The 25,006-nt window shown below is 51.6% G+C and overlaps 1 protein-coding gene across 1 annotated transcript; it reads right to left on the minus strand.

Annotated features, from left to right (window-relative positions):
- Positions 1-4,478: 4,478 nt before the first annotated feature.
- Positions 4,479-24,675, minus strand: Rab8a (RAB8A, member RAS oncogene family). The gene is made up of 8 exons (XM_038328568.1): positions 24,529-24,675; positions 17,359-17,419; positions 14,655-14,715; positions 11,320-11,397; positions 9,738-9,827; positions 9,261-9,326; positions 8,028-8,078; positions 4,479-5,672 (listed from the first exon to the last, which is right to left on the minus strand). The coding sequence occupies exons 1-8, from the start codon at positions 24,650-24,652 to the stop codon at positions 5,580-5,582; spliced, it is 624 nt and encodes a 207-aa protein (XP_038184496.1). The 5' UTR covers positions 24,653-24,675; the 3' UTR covers positions 4,479-5,579.
- Between the last annotated feature and the right edge of the window lie 331 nt (positions 24,676-25,006).

The following is a 25,006-nucleotide window of genomic DNA, read 5'->3' on the forward strand; positions in this document are numbered from 1 at the left end:
AACCAAAGTACAAAAACAAAACCAGAGTATCCATCTATTTTATTTTGTTTGGTTTTCTAAGACAGGGTCTCCTGGAGCCCTGCCTGGCCTGGAACCCACTATATAGCTGAGGCTGCTGCAGAGCTCTGGAGGCTGGCATCGTAGGTGTTACCATATTTCCTGTGGTAGTGGAGTGGGACCCTGGGCTCCATTCACAATAGGCAAGTACCCTGCCGACCGAGCACAGGTCCAGTCTATGCCTGAGTCCTCTTCTGACTTTAAAATGAACTGAAACATTGTGTGTGTGTGTGTGTGTGTGTGTGATCCTGTGCATACCCCGGGTCCTGGGTGATGTGTTCCTGTGCCTAACAGGCAAAGCTGACAGGGCTGTGAGCTGCCTGCCCCACCCTCTCTTGACTCTACACCAAGTGACAAAGCTTTCTCCTCTCTAGGGCATCTGGAAGTTGATACTTTCTAAGATGGAGCTGGGAGCCTTTCTGAAGCCCTACTCTTCCCAGGTGGTGTAGGCTTGGGAGTCTTTGGGTTGACAAAGGCCCAACAGAGAAGGGGACCAGCGCTGGTCCCATGATAGAGCCACTCAAGCAATGGGACCAGGGTCTCAGCTGAGTCAGATCGTTGGGGTGTGTTACTGTGGCTTAAATCGGTGCCTTTTGACTTGGCTTCAGGTGAGATGGGCTCATTTCACTGGCTGGGCCAACCTCTCTGATCCTTCTCATGCATACTTGCTTTGGGGTGGTCCCCAGCCTCCATGGTGAAGAACAGAAGGGTTCAGAAGGCACTAGACCAGCGTAGTGTCACCCGGACAATCAGGACTTTGGGGTTTTTGTGTACATAGGGCTCAGTCTCAGAGAACACGAGCCGTTTCAGCTTGGCTCTTGGACTGCGGTCTTCCACAAGATAACATCTTCCTGTCAGCAGTCAAAGTAGAATTCCCCCACCCGCCGTGTCTGTGGTTCACAAACGGACACACAGTTCCCAAAGGAAGGAAGGGGGCAGTGATGGCCACTAAGGCAGTATAAAGAGGGATGTCTGATGGAAGTGTCCCTCCCACTCTGTGCCCGCTTGTCTTGTTGACCTCATAGGGTGAGCTGGAGTGGACAATCCTCTGGGTAGGTAGTTGCTGCCAGACTCCATCAGCTTAGACCACAGACTCAGAGGACGGGGGGGCAGGTAGGGAAGGGGCAGGGTGTCCATTTTATACTTCTTTCTGCCTGGGGCATCTGCTTCTACTCTTGCTTTTGTTCATTCATTTGTTCATTTCACAAAAGTACCATACTGGATGTTAAGGTTGAAGTGGAAGAAATGATGGCGTATCTGTCATCCCAGCACTTTGAGAGGCTGAGGCAGGAGAAAGGCTAGATCTGGGCCAGTCTGGACTGTACCCTATCTCAAAAAAAGGGGGTGGGATGTGCAAGGGTAAGATGGCTCGGGGGTAGATGCACTTGTTGCCAAGCACGATGACCGGAATTTGATCCCTAGGAATCACGGAGTGACTCCTCCTACGAACTGTCCTCTGAACACACAAACGCACAGAAAAAAAAATACATTTTTAAGTTTGAAAAAAAAAGGTTCTACTACCACATTGGGCTTGAACTGTGAGCCCAGGAACCTTGGAAGGCACACATAAAACATGGCACCACACACTGGAATGAGGTGTATAACGTGTATAAATGAATAACTGGCTGCTGCAGGTATGATGGCCTTGGCTTGAATGGCAGCCCTTGGAAAGCAGAGACAGGTAGATCTCAGTTAGACAAGGCCAGCTAGGACCACATGAGACCCTATCTCAACAAGACACCAGAAGCTGTTGCTGAGCCAACAGTGGCCAGGCACAGAAGGGTGTGTGTCATTACAACTGGCATACAGCCAGAGAAGGCAAATCCACAGAGAGATGTCATGCTGCCAGGGGCAACTCACCAAGGGGGACAACAGGAAGTAGCGCCTGTTCATGGGGACTGTGTGATAAAGCATACTCCAAACTTGACTTTGGGGAAGATACTTTAAGTCTGTAATTGTGTTAAAAACCTGCCCAAAGGTTGGAGAGACAGCCCTTGCTTGAGTACCAGGATTTGGTAACTCTGGCTCCAAGAGATTCATTCGATGTATATTCTGGCTTCCATGAATGTGGTGCACAGACATACATGCAGGCAAAACACTAAAAACAGAAAAAGGAAAAAGCCTTCCCTAGCCCTGTAAATAGTCCGCCTAGCCTCACATCCCTTTCCTTCCCCTCCGAAGGTCTCTAGTGCTGAGGAAGACCTGCTTGGCCTTCATGCTCTGTTCCTTAATTCCCCTTTTAGCTTGGCTCTTTCTGTTGTCATTACCTTCTTGTTACATTGAAAAGCATCTCTGTGCTATTATTTCCTGCAGTCTGGGTACCAAACCTCGGACTTGAAGCCTGTTCTGTGAATGCTGGTATGGAACCCAGATTGCACATGTGCTTGGCAGGACCCGATGTGTGGAGTCCCTTCTGAGGGCCAAATAAAACTACAGGGATGCCAATAGGATGCTCTTTTATGTTTATGGGTGTTTGGCCAGCCACGTGTCTGTGCACCGTGTGTATGCCTAGTGTTAAGAGTCCTTTGGAACTGGAGTTAAGGATGGTGGTGGGCCACCAGGTGTGTAGTGAAAATAGAACCAGGGTCCTCTGCAAGCACAAGTGATCTTAATCCCTGGCACATCCCTTCAGCCCTGTAGGAAGGACCTTAGTGTGCCTTTGTAGCCATTGCTCAGCTGTTCCTTGCAGCCTCCACCCCACCCCACTTTCCCAACTCTCCCTACTGTCCTGTGAGGTGGGAGCTGGGATTCCTCCAAGGCACACATGGTAAGGGAGTGATGAGCTGGCAGCTTCCCCTTACCCACAACACATTAAGGGCTCAGAACAAAGCCAGAAGGGTTTGGTGAAGATTGCCTGTCATCCCAGCACTCAGAGGCTACGACAGGAGGCCTGCTTTGAACCCTAGAGCAGCTTGGGCTTCATACTGATCATTGCCCCCAAACCACAAACCCTTATCTGGGTGGCTCAGTGTGGTGCTAGCCATCTGCACACATGCTTGGTCTGTGCTCTAGCACACACGTGCTCCTGGGAGGGAGTCCTGCTGTCGCCACATGGGGTCTCCATGACTGCCCCAATCCTGGGTGCAGAGTCTGACCTTCCTTCGCGAGTTAGCAGTCTGTTCCTGTGGGATGGAGCATGTGAAATGCAACTGCTTTGGAAGAGGATTCTGGAAGCTTCTGCCCAGTTCCCCCTGTGCTCCCTTGCTCATTCTATTAACTGCCCCCACCCCTGACAGTTTTTCTGTGTAGCCCTGGCTGACTTGGAACTAGATCTGTAGACAAGGTTTGCCACAACCCAGAGATCCACTTGCTCTGCCTCCTGAGAGCTGGGATCAAAGGCGTGCACTGCCACCCTGGCTTCATTTGCTGACTGCTTTTCTAAACAGTGAATCATCTTAGCCGAGTGTGTGCTATAGTTTGACTGGAGCTTGTGATGAGAAAGGCTGTGTGCCAGAAGTTGAGCTCTCTATGAACTAAAGAGGTGGTGGACTTTTTGTGCATTTTTTTAAGGTATCAGATTCCCTGGAAATGGGGTCACAGACAGTTGTGAGCTGCCACGTGGTTGCTGGGAATCGAACCCAGGTCCTCTGGAAGAACAGCCAGTGCTCTTTCTTAACTGTTGAGTCATCTCTCCAGCACTGCAGGCGGATCTCCATGAGTTCGAGACTAGTCTGATCTACAAAGTGACAGCCAATGCTGTTACACAGAGAAACTGTCTCAAACAAAACAAAACAAAACAAAACAAAACAAAACAAAATGAACAAACAAACAAAAAAAACAACAAAGAAAAGAAGAAAAAGAAAAAAGAAAAGAAATTTATTGCTGGGCAGTGGCAGTGCTTGCCTTTAATCCCAGCACTCAGGGAGGCAGAGGCAGGCGATCTCTCTGAGTTTGGTCAGCCAGAGATACACAGAAAAACCCTGCTTCGAAAAACCACAAAAAAAAAAAAAAAAAAAAAAAAAAGAGGTGACCTTTTAAAGGGCAAGGTCTTCGGGTAGTGTGGCAGAGTGCACCCAGGTGGGAAGCCCACAGTGAGAGCCAGAGGGGAGGATGCCTACGATCGGTCGAAGAACAGTATTTGCTAGACAAGACAGGCGGCAAGTAACTCACAGCTGCTGTGGCTGCACTCACAAGGCTGTCACAGGACCACACCAGTAAAAACCACACCAACCAAAATGCTAGCGTGGATGGGGGAGGGACTCATGAAGTCCCACCCCTAGCTGAGGAGCCACTGGCAATGGATGGCTGCTGGGTCCCTGGGGAGAGCTGCCAAGTGCTCAGCTGCTGAGCCTCTCTGCAGACCCTAGGCCACCTGGTGGGTGCTGGGTGAGCAGAACTGCTTTTCAAATGCACTTTAATCTGTTTTCAGGTGTACTGGTCAGTGTAAACAGGAAACGTTGGAGACTTCAGGAGAGGGAGACTATTGCTGGTATGTTGGTTTTAATTTCAAAAAAAGGAGGAATTTTGATGCTGACAGTTTGGACTGACAGCAGCTTGGGGAAGGGTTAGAGTAAAAAGGAAGGGGCTCCCAGGCAACACCCCTCCCGCCAGAGCATCTGGTCCCAATCAGTCTCTCTGGAGGACAGAGCTGTCAAAATACAACTGGGTAAAGACAGCGACAACCCACCAGACTGCAAGGTGGCACTGTGCCATGGAATGCCTGTCTGGGCCTCAGGGACCAGGTGCTCCTGTGGGGCCAGGGCAGTCACGCTGGTTCCTGATCGCCTGGGTATGCTGCTAGAAAATCAAAGACGGAATCATTTCATGGTGTTAGGAATCTGGAAAAATAAAAAATCATCTCAGCTAGAAAAGGAATGTCCCATTGGAGCCAGCCAGAGGATGAGAAGAGCGGGGAGGCGGTTTTGGTGCCATTGAGGCAGGTGGCCCAGTGACAGTGGTCGTGGGTGAGTGGTGGTGATGCCAGGATCACCTGCTGTGGGTACAGTGTCCCCTCAGGGCTGGACCACAGGCTCCCATCCCGCTGTGGCCATGAGAGCCGTCCACTTCTTCCAAATCCTCTACACAGATTTTTCCTTAGTTTGTGCTTCCCTTTGGTTTGACACGTAAGGAGACAGGGGACAGGGTTCTTTGTCACTTGTCCAAAACTGAGAACAGGTGAAGGCAGGTGTCAGGCTTTGCCTGCAGTGGCCCTTGTGGCGGTGCTCAGGGTATGGGGCCAGGCAGGCTGGGCACCACCGGCAGCGGCCTCACTTCTGTGGTGGAGGGACAAGGGACAGAGGCTGGAGATGGTGGCTGCCACGCCCCCACCCCACTTCTCTCCATTTGTGGCAATACGACAAGAAATGGAAAGGCCTGACTGGCAGATGACACAGGAAAAACAGCAAAATTCTAACTCGTTCCATCTCTGAAGGTGGAAAAGATCAGACGGTTACTAAAATAATCAATTTCTCAATTGTGTCCGGGCGGCCGTATCCGAGCAGCAGAGGTGGAGGCTCACCCAGGGCAGGCACAGTCAGTCGGGCTGAGCCCGGGGGGGCTCAGGATGGGCGGTGACCTTGTCCTCACAGGAGGCTGCACCGGAAGAAGCTGGTCCTCTTCTGCTGCTCTACTGTGATCTTGACCCCATGGCTGCTCCCCTGCGGACTGTTCCCTTCCTGAAGTCACAAGTGTGCCTTGTTACTTATGTGGATTATAGCACCGTTTACTACCTGCACACAGCATCGGTCATCCAGTCCGTCCGCCTACCACTGTCCAGCTAACCACTCCAGCATCGCCACCCAGGTCCACTCACCACTGTCCATCCAACTATTCCCCACGCACCGCTCAAGTGCCCACCTATCATCCTTCCTGCTCATCTACCATGGATCCCACCCACACGAACTCTTGCGGCCATCACCCACCCTCTTCCAACCAACCATCCCACTATCCCGACAGTTCAATCACCTTTCACAAACCCACAGAGCCATCTTCATCTGCTTTCCACGATCCCTCAGGCCTTCACCCTTCCCTCCCCTCCCTCCACACTTGTTTGTCCCTTGTCCCCGCTGGGCAGAGATGAGGACCTACTGGATACTGGTCAAGTGTTCTGCTGCCGAGCCACATCCCCAGTGGTACAAACCATCTTGTCTGCTCGGCTCTTCCTTTGTCCCTGTTGCTTCCATCTGTCTACCCATTCTTCTATGCTAAACATCCCTACGTCTATCACGGAGGCAGCCAAGAGTCAGAGAGACAATGTCCCTTAGGGCTTGGAGGTATGGGCTTAGAGCTTTCTGACCCTGTGCCCCAGTGGTGCCCAGGTCCAGGGGCTGCCAGAGACATAGAACCTAAACTCTAACCTTTCTCTTATAAAGAAAACTTTTAAAAATTACTTATTTATTTGTGCGTGCATGTGTGTGCACGTCCGCATGTGTGTGCGTGCATGCTCTTGCACACACACGTGTGCACATGCAGTTAGGAGAACACCTTGTGGGAGTGAGTTCTTTCTTTCCACAGTGTGGGTTCTGGGTATCTACCTCAGTTATCTTACCCACCCAGGACTGCAATTCTGACCATGTTATGCTGACGCAAAAGCAAACATACAAATACACAAACAAGTATACAACCAAAGCTGTAGGAGCTGCATGCTGCACCTATCTGGTACACTGATTTACAGGAAATGCTGCTGTTTGGATGTAAGCATTGAGGGGATGCTGCGGAGAAACCTTGGGCCTCAGTGGCTGAACTCATACAGCTCAGGATGGACACTGTGAGACTTGTAGGGCAGGCTGTACTTCACATGAGCTGTGAGTGATCAGACTTTAAAGAGCCTTGGAACGAGTACTCTCTGCCCTCTAACCACACAGGTGGATCTGGGGACGGGAAGGGGCTGGAACTGAGGCTCAGGAAGCAGGGTCACATTATGTGCCCCATGCCCCCAGGCTTTAGTGGCACACTCGGCTCACTCTGGAGAGCCCTGCTCTCTTTGCTCGGCAGTGGCCTGCTAGGCTTTAAAGGGTTGGGGTGACAGCTCAGTGAGTCTGAGCTCCAGCACCCACACAAAAAGCCAGATGTGGGGCTGGGGATACAGCCCAGCAGTTAAGAGCATCGGCTGCTTTGGCAGAGGAACTGGGTTTGATTCCTAGCACCCATGATATACAGCTCCAGGGCATCCTATGCCTCTAGACTCCCAGGTACCAGCACACATGTGCATATTCTCTCCCCTTATCCCTAAAAATAAATCTTTAAAAAATAAGATGTGAGGCATGGAGGTGCATGGTTTTAGCTCCAGTACTCAGGAGGAGAGACAGATGGTTGTCTATGTGGGATAGCCTAGTCTACATGGGAAGTCCCAGGCTAGCCAGAGCTACATAATGAGACCTTGCCTTAACAAACAAACAAACAAACAAACAGACAGACAGACAGGTATTGGAGAGGTGGCTTAGCAATTTAGAGTACTGGCTGCTCTTTCAGAGGACCTGAGTTCAATTCCCAGCATCTACACTGCAGCTCCTAACTGCCAGTAACTTCAGATCCAGTTGAGCTCACGCCCTCTGGTCTCTGCGGGCACTAAGCATGCACATGGTGTGCAGATATGGTGCACAGACATTCATGCAGGCAAAATATCAAACACATTAAAACAAACAAACAATGAAATCATAAAACAGCAACAAAACAAGTCACGATGGTGGTGCTTTTAGTCCCAGTGTTCGGGCGGGGAGAAAGGAAGGTCTTGAGGCAACTAACTGTCCAGAGTCCCAGCCTAAGCAGCTGGCTCAGGTTCAGTGAGACCTGGCCTCAAAATCTAAGGTAGGAATAAAAGGAAGAAGATACCTGATAACCTGACATCATTGACTTCTGGCTGATTTTTGTGCGCGCGCGCGCACACACACACACACACACACACACACACACACACACACACACACACACAGAGCAGGATAGTAGGCTTGGGCAGTGATGTGCCACCCTGGTCAAGGATGGCTGCATCCTACAGAACCCCACGTGGAGACCTAGGAAGAACCCAGACTCACCAATTTTTTGTCCATTTTTGCTTTGATATCCCTGGCGAGAGTGAAAAATGCCTGTGGAAAGAGCAGGTGGTCAGAGCCCTCTAGTGGTGGGATGTGGCTGGCAGGCAGTGAGGGAGGGATTCCAGCTAACACTTCCTCCTATTCCCAATTAAGCACTCCCATCTGTCACCCTCTGTAGAGCACCTTGTGGACAGAGGCCAGCTGTGTGGGCACCTCCCCTAGACCAGCAATCCTGTGAGTGTGAGGGGGTCTTATACACAGAGGCTCACAGGATACCATGTGAGCCTTGGCCCAAAGGTCCCAAGTGGTTAACTGGTTCAGAAGGGTCTGGAGGACCTGGAAGGTATCCCTGGCTGTGTCTGCCCATGCCAACCCCCTACCCTTTTATTTTGGAGAGATTTTCTCATAGCCCAGGTTGGCCTCAAACTCCTTTTTCTCCTGCCTCCACCTCCAAAGTACAGGGCTGATGTGTGTCACCACCAAGCCTGGCCTCTCCTGTCTTGACCTACTTGCCCACTGCCCACAGAGAGAACATGCAGAGGGAGGTTGGCTTTAGCGTCTCCATGCAGTGTTGGTGACTTGGGAAGTGGTGCTAGGGGAAAGGGCATTGAGCTGTTGCCCTTGGGTGGTGGGCCTGGACAGGGAAGGAAGCATCTGATGGCACGAAAAGGGAAGAGATGCAGCAAAGGCTGTGGAGGCTGGGCCTACCCAGGTGGCTTATGGGAGGAGTGGGGGTGAAGCCCAGTGAGGGGGGCAAGGGTCTTGGACACTATCCTCCAGGTACCGTGTGGGGTGATGTGGACGATTTAGTTTTTTGTTTATTTTCTGAAGCAGTCTTGCTGTGTAGCCCAGGCTGGCCCCAGCAATCCTTCTATATCAGCCTCCTGAACTCTGTAGGTCTGTTTTGAGTGTCATTAGGCGTATGAGGGAGAGGTTGCAGGCCAGGTGCCAAGCTGGCACTGCCCTGGAGACAGCATGAGGATACGGTCACAGAAATGGGGCTGTGAATTCTCAGTGTGGCTATCCCCTGGGTTGGCTTCAGTGGCGTGTACCCCGAATGTCCAGCAGAGGGCACTGCAGAGGCCCCATCAGCAACACTGGACTGGGGCCCCTGAGCCAGAGGCCAGTTCCTCAGATACTCCAGGCTGAGTCTCCCAAAGAAAGGCCTCTAAGGCCCCAGCACTGACCCCACAAGCCCCACAAGCCCGTGTCTCCCCGGAGCTGGGAACTCACATTCTCCACGTTGATGTTGGCCTTCGCACTGGTCTCCATGAACTTGATCCCATAGTCGAGTGCCAGCTGTAATGGGTACACAAACACAGTCAGCTCAGTGCTCCCTAAGGGATGGGAGCTGGGGTGGGGCTGGCACAAAGCTCAAGTAGTGACAGGCCAGGACAGGCTAAGGGTGTCACCTTCATTGTGTGACGGTACTGCACCACACGGGAGAGAGCAGAGGAGAGGAGGCCTGCGCCAGCTCTGTTCCTTGCTGTGCCTGGCCTTGGTGGATTCTGGTAATATGACTGGAGTTCACTGCCAAGTTCTTGCTGCTAGCCACAGGCACCCTATCCTCTAGCCCTGTCTGGGGGGTTACCACCTCATAAGGCTCTCTCCTCCATCCCAAGCAAGCCAGGATGGCAATGCTATGCTCTGCTCAACAGACTATGAAGGGGCACATGGGTCCCCTGGGGTGGAACTGGCTCTGGCACCCACCTTTTCTCCCCGCTCCTTGGACACCTGTCTCTTGTCGTTCACGTCACACTTATTCCCCAGGATCATCTTCTCCACATCTGCAGAGGCATGCTGAGGAGAACAGGGTGAACAGGGTCAAAGCGGCAGGATGGGGATTACTCAGGGCTGACAGCCATGCACCCAGCCGTTGAATCCTTTTTTTAAAAAAATATTTATTTATTATGTATATAACATTCTGTCTGTGTATGCCTGCAGGCCAGAAGAGGGCACCAGATCTCATTACAGATGGCTGTGAGCCACCATGTGGTTGCTGGGAATTGAACTCAGGACCTTTGGAAGAGCAGGCAATGCTCTTAACCGCTGAGCCATCTCTCCAGCCCCCTGTTGAATCCTTCTTGACTGTAAATAGCTTCTATAGGTCACGGTCATCACATTCCAGGGCCAGGGATCCCAGAACGGACACCGAGAGACCTTAGCCACTCCCTCCTTGCTGTTCTGTGTTGGTTCGTGTGTGTGCATTTTATGCACAGACCATGGAGAGGACTACCTGTCTCCTTCCACTCTGTGGGGTCTGGGACTTGAACTCAAGAGGTTAGGGTTGCTGGCAAGTGCCTTTACTCATTGAGCAACTTGCCAGCTAAAGCCCCAATGCCTGCTTGGACCTTTTTACTCTCTCCTCTCTCTAGGATCTAGAAACAAGGCTGTGTCTAGAACAGCCAAAACTTTAGGCTAAGTTTTTGACAAGCACCCAGGCTTGGCCCAACCCTGACCTCTCTTAGAAATGGCTCTACTGTAGTTCCCTCCAGCGGCTCCTCTGAAGAAGAAACACCAGAAAGCAGTTCTGCTGTGAGGGAAACACTTCTCCACTTGGCCACACCTCCTGCCTGCCAGAGGACCGCGCAGGGTGTCCCAAACCAAATTAAGGATGACTCCTCTTTTGACCAAGATGGCTTCTGCAGCCAGGGCAAGGCCTGGCACACAAGCCCAAAGCAACTGCTTATAAACAAAGGGCCTGCCTCTCAGCCTGGCCTGCGTGTCCACCAGCCCTGGGTCTGCAGTGTATGTGTTCCTTTGTGGCTTTATAGATGGGTGAAGTTCCAGACATCCTAGACCCAATGCTCCACCTGCTTAGTCATCAGGGCCACAGGTGGAGCTGGCCAGGAAGGTATGGGGTGTGGCAGCACCTGGGCACTGATCAGAGGACAAAGTTAGCTGCAGGAGGGGAGGCTGGGCTGGGCTGGCTGCCTCCTTGTCCCTTCACAGTTCAGGATCTTTTCCTTTGACTAGCTGTTGGCCTGAATATGGGCTTAGACAGGCTCACACTCTGTTGTGGCTATAGCTCAAAATGTTTGAAACACACCGTCCAAATACAAGTCTCGAATGCTCTAGAACCCTCTCTCTATAAAAAGCCAAATGCTCATGTGACCCTAACTAAGCAGAGATGATTGCAGGATCAGTTAAACACTACTGTGTGGGTCCTGGGCCAATGGAGATTTTGGGCAGATGGCAGGCATCTTGTTCCCACGCCCCACTCTCTGCCTGTCCCCTATGTTCCTGGCTCTGAGGTATAGTTTCAGGAGAGGAAGCAAAAAGGGGCCCTCACCTCTTCAATGTTCCGAATCCAATTCCGGATGTTGTCGAAGGACTTCTCATTGGTAATGTCATAGACCAGCATGATACCCTGGGTGGGAAGAGAGAGACATGAGTAAGCCGGGCTGTGGTGGCTCACGCCTTTAATCCTAGCACTTGGGAGGCAGAGACAGGAGGATCTCTGTGAGTTCGAGGCCAAACTGGTCTACAAGAGCTAGTTCCAAAGCGACACAGAGAAACCCTGTTTCAAAAAACAAAAAACAAAAAAAAAAAAAAGAGAGAGAGAGATGGGCTTTGAGGGGTCCACAGAGGGTATCCACCAGGAGTGGGTGTGGCCACTGCCAGAGAGAACCACTGTCTCAATGTAGCCTGTCAGCTTCCCCATCTCCATGGTGACCTTTCTGACTCCCAAGCTAGACCTTGCCACACCCTCTTTTCGAGCCTTGCTGGCTCCCTATGCTAGCACCAGTGTGGGCCCGTACTCCCCAAAGTCCTCCAGACTCAGTGAGTGCCTTTTCAGGATACCTGCCACCATATCTACTATGTGCCAGGCTTACAGCAGGAAGGAACCTGAGGCTGGATGTACACTTGGACCCTGACCTTGGAAGGGTCTGCACCCCAGGATGAGTGGTCTAGTCAGAGCCCTAATGAATGTGAGGGGACACCTGACAAAGTCCACAGGTCCCAAGAGATCCAAAAAGTGGCCTCAGGCAGCCTGAGCAAACTACACCACTGCTACTGTAGAGGAGAAACCAAGGCATAGGAGATAAGATCTTTCTGATTAAGACTGAAGTCCAGGATACCTGAGTGCTGGTTCATGCCTGAAATCCTAACACTCAGAAGGCTGAGGCAGTTTGAGACCAGCCTGGACCAAATAGTAAAATTCTCAACTCCCCACCCCATCCCCCACCCCCCCAGAGCCCCAAAAGATGCTGAGACAGAGAGCAGCCACCCTCTGATAGCCCCGTAATGTCCTGGGTTTATGCGGTGCCTACAATGGCCCGGTGGTAGCACTATCACAAGGCCCACAACTTGGCTCCAGCCCGGGTACTGCTTCTCCTCTCCCTCAGGCTACTGGTACAGTCCTGTTTAGAACACAACAACCTTTCTCTAAGGCCACCCACACTGGCCAAGGAAGAGGAACAATCAGCAAGGGACAGGTATGTTTGAGGGCCTGGGTTGCATTCACAGCACTGAAATGAGAATAAACACACAGTAACTTGAGCTGCCATGGCCTGTAATTTCAGTACTCAGGAAGCTGAAGCAGAGGCTTACCCCAAGTCTGAGGTACAGAGGTGGTGCCAAGGGAAAAGCTAGCTCAGGTATGGTGGTGCATGTCTTTCATACCAATACTCAGGAGCAGGGAGGGTCAGGTGGATCTCTGAGTTCAAAACCAAGCTAGTCTATATATTGAGTTCCAGACCAGCCAGGCTGCATAGTAACACCCTGTCTCAAAACAACAAAAACATTGGACTTGGACTGAAGCTCAGTAGGGAGAACATGCATGAAGTCCTGGGTTCTACAATGGCACTTTTGTGAACCAGACATGGTGGCAAAGGCCTGTTTATTCCAGCACTCCAGGCAGAAGGATCAGAAGTTCCAGGCAGAAGGATCAGAAGTTCCAGGCCAGCCTATGTTACACAGCAAATGTGCTTCAGCACTGAAGGAGACCGCAAGGAGACCACTACTATCTTGGTGCTGGTGCAGGCCCAGTTCTCAGGGACTGTCAAGTCTTGGCTGCTGAGCAGGGCTCATGTCCACACCTGTACTCAGGGCATAGTCATGATCCAAGGAGATATGTGGCTAAAGCCAAAGGTGCTAGGTGGGGGGTAAAGGAGAGGCTCAGCGTGACTATCTCAGCCCAGAGAGGTCCAGAGGGCAGAGGTATCCCCAGACCCCAGTGCTCTTGAGAGGCAAAACAGGATTAATTTTAATGAGGGTACTAAGGTTGCAGGCCATAGGATTGAGTTTCCAATGTTAGCCGCACTTCCTGGACGCTCTAAATACTTAATGTCACCATTCATGTCTTTTGTTCCCAGGTTCCTCAGGTGTCCCTGTGAGTTCTCAAGCTGCCCTCACAGTGTGGACAGCCTGCTGGGAGGAACTGGGGTCTATGGCCCTGAATGACAGGTGAGCTACAGAAGGGACAGTGTGATAGAGAAAATGGGACTCTGGGCAGATGGTCATTTGTTTTCATAGCAGCCTGAGGCATGTTCCACTTTTTCAGAGGAGACAGCTGGGAGTGTGATCCAGAGTTCTGGGCAGGACTGGGGTAGCTCCTGCCCACCTTGTCCCTTGATACCCTGTTTTGCATAGTTTCACACAAGCAGGACCTGGTTAGGGTGGACTCCGTCCTTTCTCGCTGTCCCCTCATCTCCATGGGGGAATATGTGGGGTGAGTTTGCTGACATGTCATCTGGCTGCAGGCCCAGGCAGAAGATGGAACAATGATAACCCCAAGTAAATCCAGCCTTCAAGTTGTTCTAACAAATTCCAGAGATGCTGATGTGGCCCATGTGGCCCTTCCCAGTACTGGGAGGTCAGTCCAGGGTTTGTCCTCCATGTAAGGATGGGCTTTCTCGTGCTCCTCTCAGCCCTCAAAAAAGGATATTCTCACCATTTATCTTCCCTGGGTCTGAGGCCTGGGAGAGTGTACTGTATATGCAGACGATGTAGGGCGTGCTGACCTCTTTGGAGCCAGTTTGGGTGCTGGGTTGCCTGAGGAGTTGAACACAGGCTCCACAAGACTTAAGTCTTGGTAGGTGTGGTGACATACACCTATGATATCCCAGCCTAGGAAGGCTAAGGCAAGAAAATTCTGAGTTCCTGAACCTTGTCTAAAACTCAAACCAAAAAAGGGGGCTGAGATAAGCTCAAGTCCATAAAGTGCCTACCACACAAGCCTGAGTTTGATCCCTGCACTGAGGGGGCAGAGCCAGGCTAACCCCTGGGGCTCATCGCCAGCTAGCCTGGTCTACCAAGTTCCAAGCCAGAAGCATTCAAGGAACAATGCTGGAAGATGAGCTAACTCATCTCTAGTCTCCACACTCATGCACACATATGCATGTGCATCTACATGAACATACACACGCGCACACACAAGTTTTAGAATACATAGAACAAGCTGGGTGCAGGGGTACACACCTGCTACCCTAGCACTTGGGAAGTTAAGGCAGGAGGATTTTGAGTCTTAGGCCATCCCAGCCTACGAAGTGAGTTCTAGGCCAGCTTGGGCTACATCTGGGACTGTTTCAACAAGATGAAACAAAACAAAACACAGGCTTTCGCACTATGAACTGCTGATGCTTGTTTCCACATCAAGAACAGAAACAGTAACAAAGTCGGTACCATGGCGCCTCTGTAGTAGGCTGTCGTGATCGTCCTAAACCGCTCCTGGCCAGCCGTGTCCCTAGAAAGGAAGATGAAGGATATTAATGATTAGTTAATATATATATTAATGTATAGTCTGCTGGATCTCTTTCCCTTGAGGCCCTCCTGCTCAGGAAGCAGGGCTATCCCCATGACGACACAAAGGGGACTGTGGAGTGATAAGCTGAGGCCTTTCCAAGTCCCCTTCATGCCTTAGCTTCCAGGTATTGTCATGGGGACCAAGTTGGTGCTGCGGCTCACTCTGTCAGCACCTTTGCGAAGGAGGCGGTGTCCAGGGAGGTGGTGCCTGAGTTGGTGTGACCAGTACTGGGCACATGGGGTATGTCATGTGTGGTTTACAAACAGGTGTCAGTTACATACCTGCCTGTTATCCCAGCACTGGGGAGGCCTAGGCAGGAGGACTGAGTTCCAGGCCAGTCTGGTATATACTGTGAGACTCCAATACAGAATACAAAAGGGACGGTGTGCCTGGTGGTACAGTGTTTGCCTAATCCACACAAGGTCTCAGGTTCATCTCCAGGACTGCGAGGACATGTCTTTCGTCCCTGAGCCCATGGTTCCTCCCAAGAGCTCTGGACACCTGAATTACACAAAAAGGTCTAGTGCAAAGTCCAAGTTCTACCTCTTGCCTTTACTGTTTTCTCATTTGTTTGTGAGTGCACAGCACATGTATGGAGTAGCTTGCAGGAGCTGGTTTTCTCCTTCTACAGTGTGAGTCCTGGGGATCAAACTCAGGTCACCAGGCTTGGCAGAAAGCACCTTTACCTGCTGAGCCATCTTGGTGGCCCCTTGGCTTTGAATCTTACTTTATGGTGGCACAGGGATGGAAGTCAGTGTCCCGTGTATACTAAGGCAAGTGCTCTGTCACCGAGCCCAAAAGCTCTCATTTTACTGTGATTTTAGTTGAGATGACCTGCAGGGGTCATGTACGGTAAATGTCAATGGCAGCCCAGTCCAGCTTCCCAGTGTCTTCCCCGGTGAGAATGCTGAGGGCAGTGGAGAGGGAGGAGCCAGGGCAGGTGACCTGGCTTGCTGGGACTGTGTCACTTTGGACCTGGGCACAAAGGCTGCCACATGGCCACTCTGTTGGACGTGGAGACCTTCTATGGGTCCACTTACCATGTGGCCAGGGCTGATGACTGAGCCCTGAGCACAGACAAGGACTCTCTCACACAGGTTCAAAGTCTGAAGTCAGACTTGGGGTGATGACTAGTAGGAGTCAAGGGCACCCAGGAGGTTCCCCCATAGATACTGGCAAGCCGGGTAATGGTTCATGCTGAGATTAAAGGGAACTGACCACAACATGGGGGAGGGGCACCTAGGCTCTCTGCTCCCATCCAGGGGTGCCTGGCTGGTGAATGCTTGACCACACCCTTCTGTTTGGTTCTGACACAGGTTCTCACTGTGTAGTCCAAATTGTCCTAGAACTTTGCTGTGACCCTCCTGCCTGCCCCATGAGGGTTGGGATGATGACATCTCCCACTGGAGCATATTTTTTCAAGTGATTTGGGTCTATCTGCCCAAGGCCGACTGGATTCAGCCTCCAAGGATGCTGGGCTACCCCCAAGTCCATACCAATGATGGAAACCTGGATGCTCACACTTCCCTGACTGACTCTGGCAGTGGAGCCCCCCTCAGGGCTGAGGAATGTGAACACTCATGGCTTCTGGGCCTGACCTTCTCTTCAAGGTTGTTTGTGGGTTTCAGGTCCACACATCAGGAAGTGAGGCGAGGCCTGGGCTCTCTTCTCAAGGGAAAAAAACAGGAAGTGGTATGAGGCCTTTAAAATTTGGGGTGAGGCTGTGGGCTCGGAAGGAAACCCCCAGGTGGGTGCGGTGGCACACACTTGTCATTCCAGGCCCTGGGAACCCGAGGCTAAAGACTGTAAGTTCCAGGCCAGCTTGGGCTACAAGGTGGGGCTCTGTCGTAACAAAAGAGAAAGAGGAAATTTATAGGCCAGGCGTCTTATGCCTACTCTCCAAGATCATAGGAGGGCAGAGCCACCAGACTGAGCTGGTGACAGGAGCCATGGCTTCCGCTATCTGCAGAGCACTGGGCCTTCAGGATCCCCTCCAGCCCCACACTTGAACACTTCTGGAAGTAGTCCCTATCTCTGCTGTCTCTGCTACCTCCTGCACAGAGGGTCACGGAGCCTCACTGGACAGATAGCTCTTCACCCACAGGCTCCAGGGGCCAGCAGAGCATGGCTGCCTGGGCTGGGTATGAAACTCTGGAAGCTTCTGAGGAAAAGGACTGTGCACCAGGGTCTGCTGCCAAAGAATTTTGCCCAGCTGGTAGAGTGTCTGCCTAGCATGCACGGGGCTCTGGGTTCATTCCCATCAGTACAAAAACCCATACATACATGTGCTGTGATATACACCTGTCATCTCAACACTTAGGAAGGGGATACAGGAAAATCAGGAATACAAAGTCATCTTTGGAACTGGATGTGGTTATACCCCTTTAATTCCAGCACTTGGGTGGCAGAGGCTGCACAGAGAGCAAAAAAATCCCCAAAAACAGAAAACAAAAACAAACAAACAAACAAAACCCCCCAAAACCAAAGGATAGAGTGTGTGGGGAAGGGAAGCCAATGGCTCTGCTCCAAGTGTGGAGCCCCGTGGAGCCCAAGCTGCGGGCTGCACAAGGCAACAGCACTCACCATATCTGTAGCTTAATCCTCTTGCCATCGAGCTCTATGGTCCTAATTTTAAAGTCAATGCCTGAAAGAAAAACAAGAATATAAGGTGTTATTAAGGTCAGGCCACTTCCTGAGTTGCCAGCCTAGGCTGGTGACAGGCTGTGGCTTATGGAGCAGCAGCTGGGTGCTGGGTCCTCAGGAGCTCAGGGCTCTCTCTACCCCATCAAGACTGGAAGCTTCTGGAAGTATCCTTCCCTGCTCGGAGCAGAGCCTGAGGCTGTAGAGGCTAAGGGAGCCGGGAGGAAGCCGATAGCTGGTGGGAGGTGGGCAGGCCCATCTCACGCTGGCACCACCTTCCTGCATCGTGGTTGGGCCTCACAGTGGGCATCCTAAAGCCTTCTACAGACCAGGTCCTGCACACCAAAGCACCCATACCACTCCACAGTGCACTGCACACACACAGGCCACATCCTCCCTTCCTAGCCACAGCACAGGTTCACGTACCTACTTTTTGTTATATTTTTGAGACAGAATTTCATGTAGCTCAGGTTGGCCTTAACCTCCTGATTTTTCTGCCTCCACTTCCTAACGGCTGGGATTATAGATATGTTTCTCCAAATCTGGTATATACAGATAAAGGTTTTCTTCTGTACAGATGGTCTACCAGCTACCTGTCAAAGCCCTGCACCAATGTCACCTCCTAAGACCCCTTTTGTGATGGTGCTAACTCTCTACCTCTGTATTCCCCTCTGCTGAGAGCGACTTGGAAGCTCTTTGGTGCCCACTATTACTTCTCTGCCCCTTCCAGCCTTCAAAAATACAAGCCTTGGTCTTCAGATGCAGCTCAGGTATGGAGCTATTGCATAGCATCTACAACAAGGCCTGGAGTTCCATCCAGAGCCGCAGGGTAGAGGGCAATATGGTGAACTGTGCCAGCACACCAATACCCAGGAGGTGGAGGCAGGAAGATCAGGAGTTCATGATTGCCTTTGCCTACATAATGAGTCAGAGGCCATCCTCAAGATCAACAAAAAACCAAAAACAACCCTAAGTCTAAGTATATACTGAAGCTGGTCTCGACCCCAGAGCTTCCAGTGGGCCCAGCAGCAGGCAGGATGCCCAGCAACAGACCATCTCTGTGGTGGTATATTACTCTGCCATTGAGCTGAATGAAGGACTCACATGACAGATAACTGTAGAGCAGCCTCAAAAACACAATGCTACGTGAGAGAAGCCAGACAGGAAGGACACATACGGAGTGACTAGGTTGGCAGAGCATGCAAATCTGGAGAAGAGGACAGTGCCTGACGTTGCCAGGCCAGGGGGCATGAGGGTGTTGGTGTTTCTTTTTGGCATAAGGAGACATTCTGAAATTTATTATGGTAATGGATGTCCAACTCAAAGCATACTAAAAGGTGCTACTGTAAATTGGCAGATCAATCAGATGTAGTTCTAATAAAGTTTTGTTTTTAATTTAAGGGCTGGCAAGACGGCTCAGCATATATATATATAGACTTGCTCAGCATATATACAGACTTGCTGTCAAGCCTCACAACTGGGTTTGATTTCTGGAACCCACACATCACTGGCCCCCATAGGCTCATGTATTCGAGTGCTTGGTCACCAGAGAGTGAAACCGTTTGAATGGATTAGGAGGTGTGGCCCTGGAGTTGGGCTCTGAGCCTTTAAAAGCCCAATCAGGGTTGGAGAGATGGCTCAGTGGTTAAGAGCACCACCGCTCTTCCAGAGGATCCAGGTTCAATTCCCAGCACGCACATGGCAGCTCACAACTGTGTATAATTTCAGTCCCAGGGACCTGACACCCATTCACATAAAAAAAAAGTCCAGTTTCTCTCTCTCTCTTGGCCTGTGGATCAGGATGCAGCTCTCAGCTACTGCTTCAGTGCCACACATGCCACCACGCTTCTTGCCATGATAACAGACTGAGCCTCTAAAACTGTACACCAGTCCCAGTTTGGCCATGCTGTCTCCTCACAGCAATACAACAATGACTATGACAGCGGCCCTCTGTGCAGCCATGCTGGTTCCCTGGCAGTACCTTACACATCCTAAGTATTCTAGGGGCTCTTCTCTCTTCCGGAATGTTCTTTGCTTACATAGTCACCAGTCCCCCTTTTGCTCAAATTGTTCAAAATGGCTTTGTGGGGACCTTCCACCATTACCACACCAACACTAGACATACTATAAACACCCATTCCATGGCATGCAAGAGAGCTGGCTATGGATCCTCTACCTACACTAAAGCCTGATGGTATTCAAATCCTTCTCATGCTATGCCATGTTGTTTACACAGGAACTCTGACCATACTCCACAGGTTCTCTTTAATACATACTTCTGGGAGGTGAGGATACCCTTCAGGAGCAGCTCTCTCCTCCCACTGTGTGGGGACCTGGAACTGAACTCAGGTTGTCAGGCTCGGCTGCGAGGGTCTTCACCTGCTGAGCCATCTCACTGGCCTACATTTCCTTTTAGACCGGACCTCAGTTTCATGAACTTTCCTGGAGATACAAACAGGCCTCTTTTCAAGTCTAACAATAGACCAAATTCCACCCAAGCCCAGCTGGGTGAACAAGAGCACAGTAAGGGGGTCACTGAAAGCTGCAGGACAGACCTCCACCGCTACATGAATAGAATCCACATTTAGCCTTACACACTATGTACTCCGCACTCATTGAGACTTCCTGTAGCAGGGACACAACTACTGAGCGCTGGGAGGAGGTGCAGGCGGAAGCAGCAGACAGCATTGGCTTTGCCAACACTGAGCCTCCCTAGCCCACCTTCAGGGAAGGCCAACAGTCGAGTTATCAGGGCTCTAAGATGGATAGCCAGGTGTGAATCTGAGACTAGCTTGGGCTACAAAGAGAGACCCTGTCTGGGCAGGGGGTGGCTCTTACACTTAAGAGGGTAGCACCACAGCAAACCCCGCAGCCCAGGCTGACCGGAAATTCAGTGATTCTCCTGCCTCAGCCTCCCAAGTGCCGAGATTACAAGCACCATGCCTGGGTCCTCTGTACATTTTCAGTTCTGTCTAGAGGAGACACAGATTACCCGCTGTTCAGGCTGGCAAAGGGCAATGAGTAAAGATGCTTGCCAACAAGCTCAATGACTTGAGCCGGATCCCTAGAATCCACATGGTGAAAGTAGAGAACCAGCTCCTACAGGATGTCTTACTCCCACACATTGGCCACATGTCTACACACACACCCCAACCAAATTAATAAATGTTTTATATATATATTGTTTTTGAAGCAGGGTTTCTCTGTAGCTTTGGGGCCTGAATAAATGTTATTTAAAATCTTTTTAAAATATGGGGCTGGGGCTGGGGCTGTGGTCCAGCTGGCAGAAGGCTTGTCTAGTCTGCACTCAGTTCCACCCTTAGCACCACATAAACCAGAGGTGAAGGTGCACACCTGTCACCCCAGCACTTGGAGGGAGAAGGAAAAGGGAGGAGTTCAAGGCCAGCCTTGGCTACAAACAATCTGAGGCTAAGGTAGGAGGAAAGATTAAGCCTAAGGGTCCTAGGCTAGCCTGAGCGCATGCGCTCTCTCTCTCTCTCTCTCTCTCACACACACACACACACACACACACACACACACACACACTCACTCACACTGGTGAGACGGCTCAGTGAGTTAAGGCCCAGGATCCCACATGATGGAAGGCTAGAACTGATTTCAGCCAAGTTGTCCTCTGACCTCTACATATGCACCATGGCAGGAACGCCCCACACAAGTAAATAAATGCGGTCAAAGTTAAAAAAAAATGGGGCTCATTTGGTAGACTGCTTATCTAGTATCCTGGACTCTACCCCTAGGACCCAAAAACTTGAGTGTGCTGGTGTATCCCAGCAATCCCAGAACTCAGAAGATGGAGGCAGGGGGATTAGGAGTTTAAGGTTATCCTCAGCTACATAAGGACTTTGAGGTCAGCCTGGGCTACGAGGCCCCATCTCAAACAAAAGATGGTCAGATGGTAACACCACTACAGTGTCTGCCGAAACCAAATGAATGGGCCCGAGGAAGTGGCCAGGCTCTGAGCCTGGCTTGAGAACTGACTTCAGGGCGCTGCAGGACCAGGTTCACATCACAAATAATTCATGCGGCTCTGGAGAAGAATCTTTCACAGGGGCACAGCTTCCAGAAAAGAAACAGCACTCAATCCTGGCCCATTAATGAACACAGCAAGAAGAGCTGGCTCAGTATAGATGCACCTTCCGGCATAATTTCAGGACTAAGTGGCCAGGGTAGACTCTCCCAGAGGCAGTCCCCAAGGTGTCACACGTGTCCAGTGACACACGAAAGTCCAGGGTCACTGTGCAGCCCTGGCCACGAGTCCTGCTTGGCCATGAGCTCTCCTATTTCTATTAACACAAGAGTTGAGTTTGGAACTGTAACTTCATGAGGCTCCAGAATCAGGCTCTAACTTCAGAGCCAAGGAGACGAATGTCCTAGAAGATGGAAGTCTGTGGGAAGGGAGGATGACTGGGGAGGAGGGGTCCTGGTTCAAGGGCCACCTCTGCCTCACTGGGTGATGGTCTTGACTGAGATACACCCTCACTGGAAAGGAGGGCTGCCTCCCAGGGACCCTGAAGAACTAGGTTGGTTTTCTGCCCGAGAGTTTTAAACCATCCAGATGGATGGTCAGTGGTCAGATGTGCGGCCAACCAATGTGAGGCTCTGGGCTCCATATTCAGTACTTCAAAAAGAAAAACTGAACAAACACATGTGAGACATAAAGTACACATTACCGGCCTGCAAAAAGGCTCAGCAGGAAAGGCACTTGCCACCAAGACTGAGGACTTGAGTTTAATTCCTGAGACCCACTAGGTGGAAGAAAAAAACCTAACTCCCACAAGCTGTCTCTTGACTTGACATAACATATGTGCACATACACTAAATAAATTTAACAAAACCAGTGGAGCAGGGTGGCTCACATCTGTAATTCCAGTGTTCGGGTGACAGGGGCAGGAAGATTTCCCCGAGTTCCAGGACAGCATGGTCTACACAGTGAGCTCTAGGTCAGCCTGTCTCAAACAAACCAACCAAACAAAGTCTAGGGACATGGCTCAGTCCATAAAGTGCTTACCACATAACCATGAGGACGTGAGTTTGACCCCTAACACCCTGTAAAAACACCTGGACATGATGGCATGAATTTAACAATCCTATTATTGGTGACACAGAGAAAGGGTCCTCACCACTTGGTGAGATCCAGGTTCAGTGAGACCCAGCAAAGATGAGCTGGTGACAAGCCTGGCAACCTGAGCTCAGTCCCCAGGACCTACATGGTGGAAGGAAAGAACAGACTCCATAAGTTGTCCTCTGACCTCCAGATGTGCACCAGCACGCATGTACCCTCCCAATAATTAAAAAAAAAGGTGGTGAGTGAAAGCCAACCCCATTGTCAACCTCCAGCTTCCTGCACTCACACTCATACATGTGTGTGCATGTGCACATGCATGCATGAGAAAGTGTGCACACGCACACACCCTCTCTGTCTCTGTCTCTCTCCGCGTGTACACACACACACACACACACACACACACACATTAAGCAAACAAAACATCCTGAACCAATGCTGGTAGTGACGAGGAAGTGTCTGAGGCCGGGAAACTGAGATCTGTGTTGAGAGCAGTCAGAGCCTGTGGGCAGCTACTGCATTTCCTGCTTGGTCCTCACTCAAGGGTGACTCCAAAGCTGGATGTCTGGGTGGGGAGAGAAGCTTCAGATGCACCCATGCACAGGGGTGCCTAAACCCTCTGCGTCCTCCAGATGAACCTCTTCACTTGTACAGATCTAATTCTTAAAAGCCCAGGGCACCAGCCAAGACAAACAGTGCCACATCTCCTCTAAACCAAGTCAGATCAGAGAGGGTTAGAGCTTGTTCAAGGATGAACAGCACCTGGAGTCCAGGTATGACACCAGATATACGACTGCCTTAGCGCCCACCAGGAAGGAGAGCTTCGAGGACATTAGCACACAGTGGTCTAGGGCAGGGAGACAATACAGCATAGTTGACATCACATAGACATCATTCCCTAAAGTTTTCCTTTTCTGAGCCAGGGTCCCCTGTGCTCAAACTGGCCTTGACCGGTCTGTGTAACCAAGGATGACCTTGAACTCCTGACCCTGCTACCTCCACCTCCCTAGGGCTGTCCTGCTCACCAGCACATCTGGTTCCAGGGTGCTGGGGATGGAACCCAGAGCTGCAACAACTGAACAACGGTTTGGCTTGGGATAAACCAGGCCTAGGGACCAACCTCTTGATCCACGGACATAGAGCACGCAGATCACTGTGTCTGACAGAGTTACTTTCAGGCCCAGCCTTCTCAAGTTGGGCCATGACTACTCAAGGCAAGGAGCAAGGTCTGCGCCATTTTTGACGTCACGGCTTGGGCTATCACAAGCCAATTCCGTTCAGCTGCACTGTGAGGCAGCCCTGGGGGAAAGCTGTTCAGAGTGGCAGGTGGCGTCCACGGCCTGTGATAGGGAAGTCAAGGCTGCACGTGGCCACGGCTGATCTTAGTTTCCCATTGGAACTTTTCCCCCTCATAACCCCAACAGGATGACAGGTGCTACTTTGGATTGGAGTCCTGATTAAAGGTGGATTGACGGTGCTGGCCCCGTGAAGGTGTAAGACAGCTAGGACAGCTAGGCCTTAGTTTTGGAGTCAGGCACACCTGGGTTCAAATCCCATCCCTGACACCTGTAGACTGTGCCCTTCAGTGCGTGCCACACCCTCCCTCAGTTTCAAATTCCTCCTCCAGCGACACAGCACCCAACAACGAGAGCACCACAATGTTTGATACTGCACAGGCCGAGCGAAGTGATGCACGGGCCAGGGGTCACCTCCATGCCTCAGTTTCCACTTTTATATGACGGAGATCTCCCCCAAAGAACAGTCTTGAGGGCTGCTGTGAGGACACGGCGTTGACAGGCGCCAGGACCCCAGCCCAGGACAGCAGCCTGCGTGTTCCTGTCTGCACCTCGCTCCCCGGCGCCCCGCCACCGCCTGGGATCCCTTCGGGGAGGTGAAGGCCGCTGCGGCTGTCCGTCAGGGACCGCGACCCTCCCGGAGCTTCGGCCCGGGTGGATCCTGAGTCGATCCCTCAGCCCAGCCCCACAGGGGCGCGCCCAGCCCAGACCCCGGCCGCCCCGAGGCCCCGCTACCTATGGTGGAGATGAACGTGGAGTTGAAGGCGTCCTCGGAGAAGCGGAACAGGACACAGGTCTTCCCCACCCCCGAGTCCCCGATCAGCAGCAGCTTGAACAGGTAATCGTAGGTCTTCGCCATATTACACTCTCTCCCCGACGGGAAGTACGGCCGGCGCCTCGCCACTGGTCGGTAAACCCGTCCATCATCGCAGATCCCGCCCCCTATTGGCCCTTGGCCCGCAGCGCGTCACCAAGGCCGACGCCCGCCCTCCCGAGCCCCGCCTGTCCCAGGGAGCCCAGGGGAAAGAGGCGAATCCGGCGCAGAGCCGGAAGCAGCCGGATCGCTTAGCTCATTGGCTGACCCTTGGGATAGGGAGGCTTGTGATTGGCTAATGGTGGAGAGTTGAAGGGTGAGGGCCTCAAATGACCAGCGGTGGGTGTGGCTATATCCTGGCCCCGCCCTCTACCTCCCCCCCCCCCCCTTCGGTAGCCT

This window comes from Arvicola amphibius, chromosome 4 (genome assembly GCF_903992535.2).
Source record: "Arvicola amphibius chromosome 4, mArvAmp1.2, whole genome shotgun sequence".
NCBI lineage: Eukaryota > Metazoa > Chordata > Mammalia > Rodentia > Cricetidae > Arvicola > Arvicola amphibius.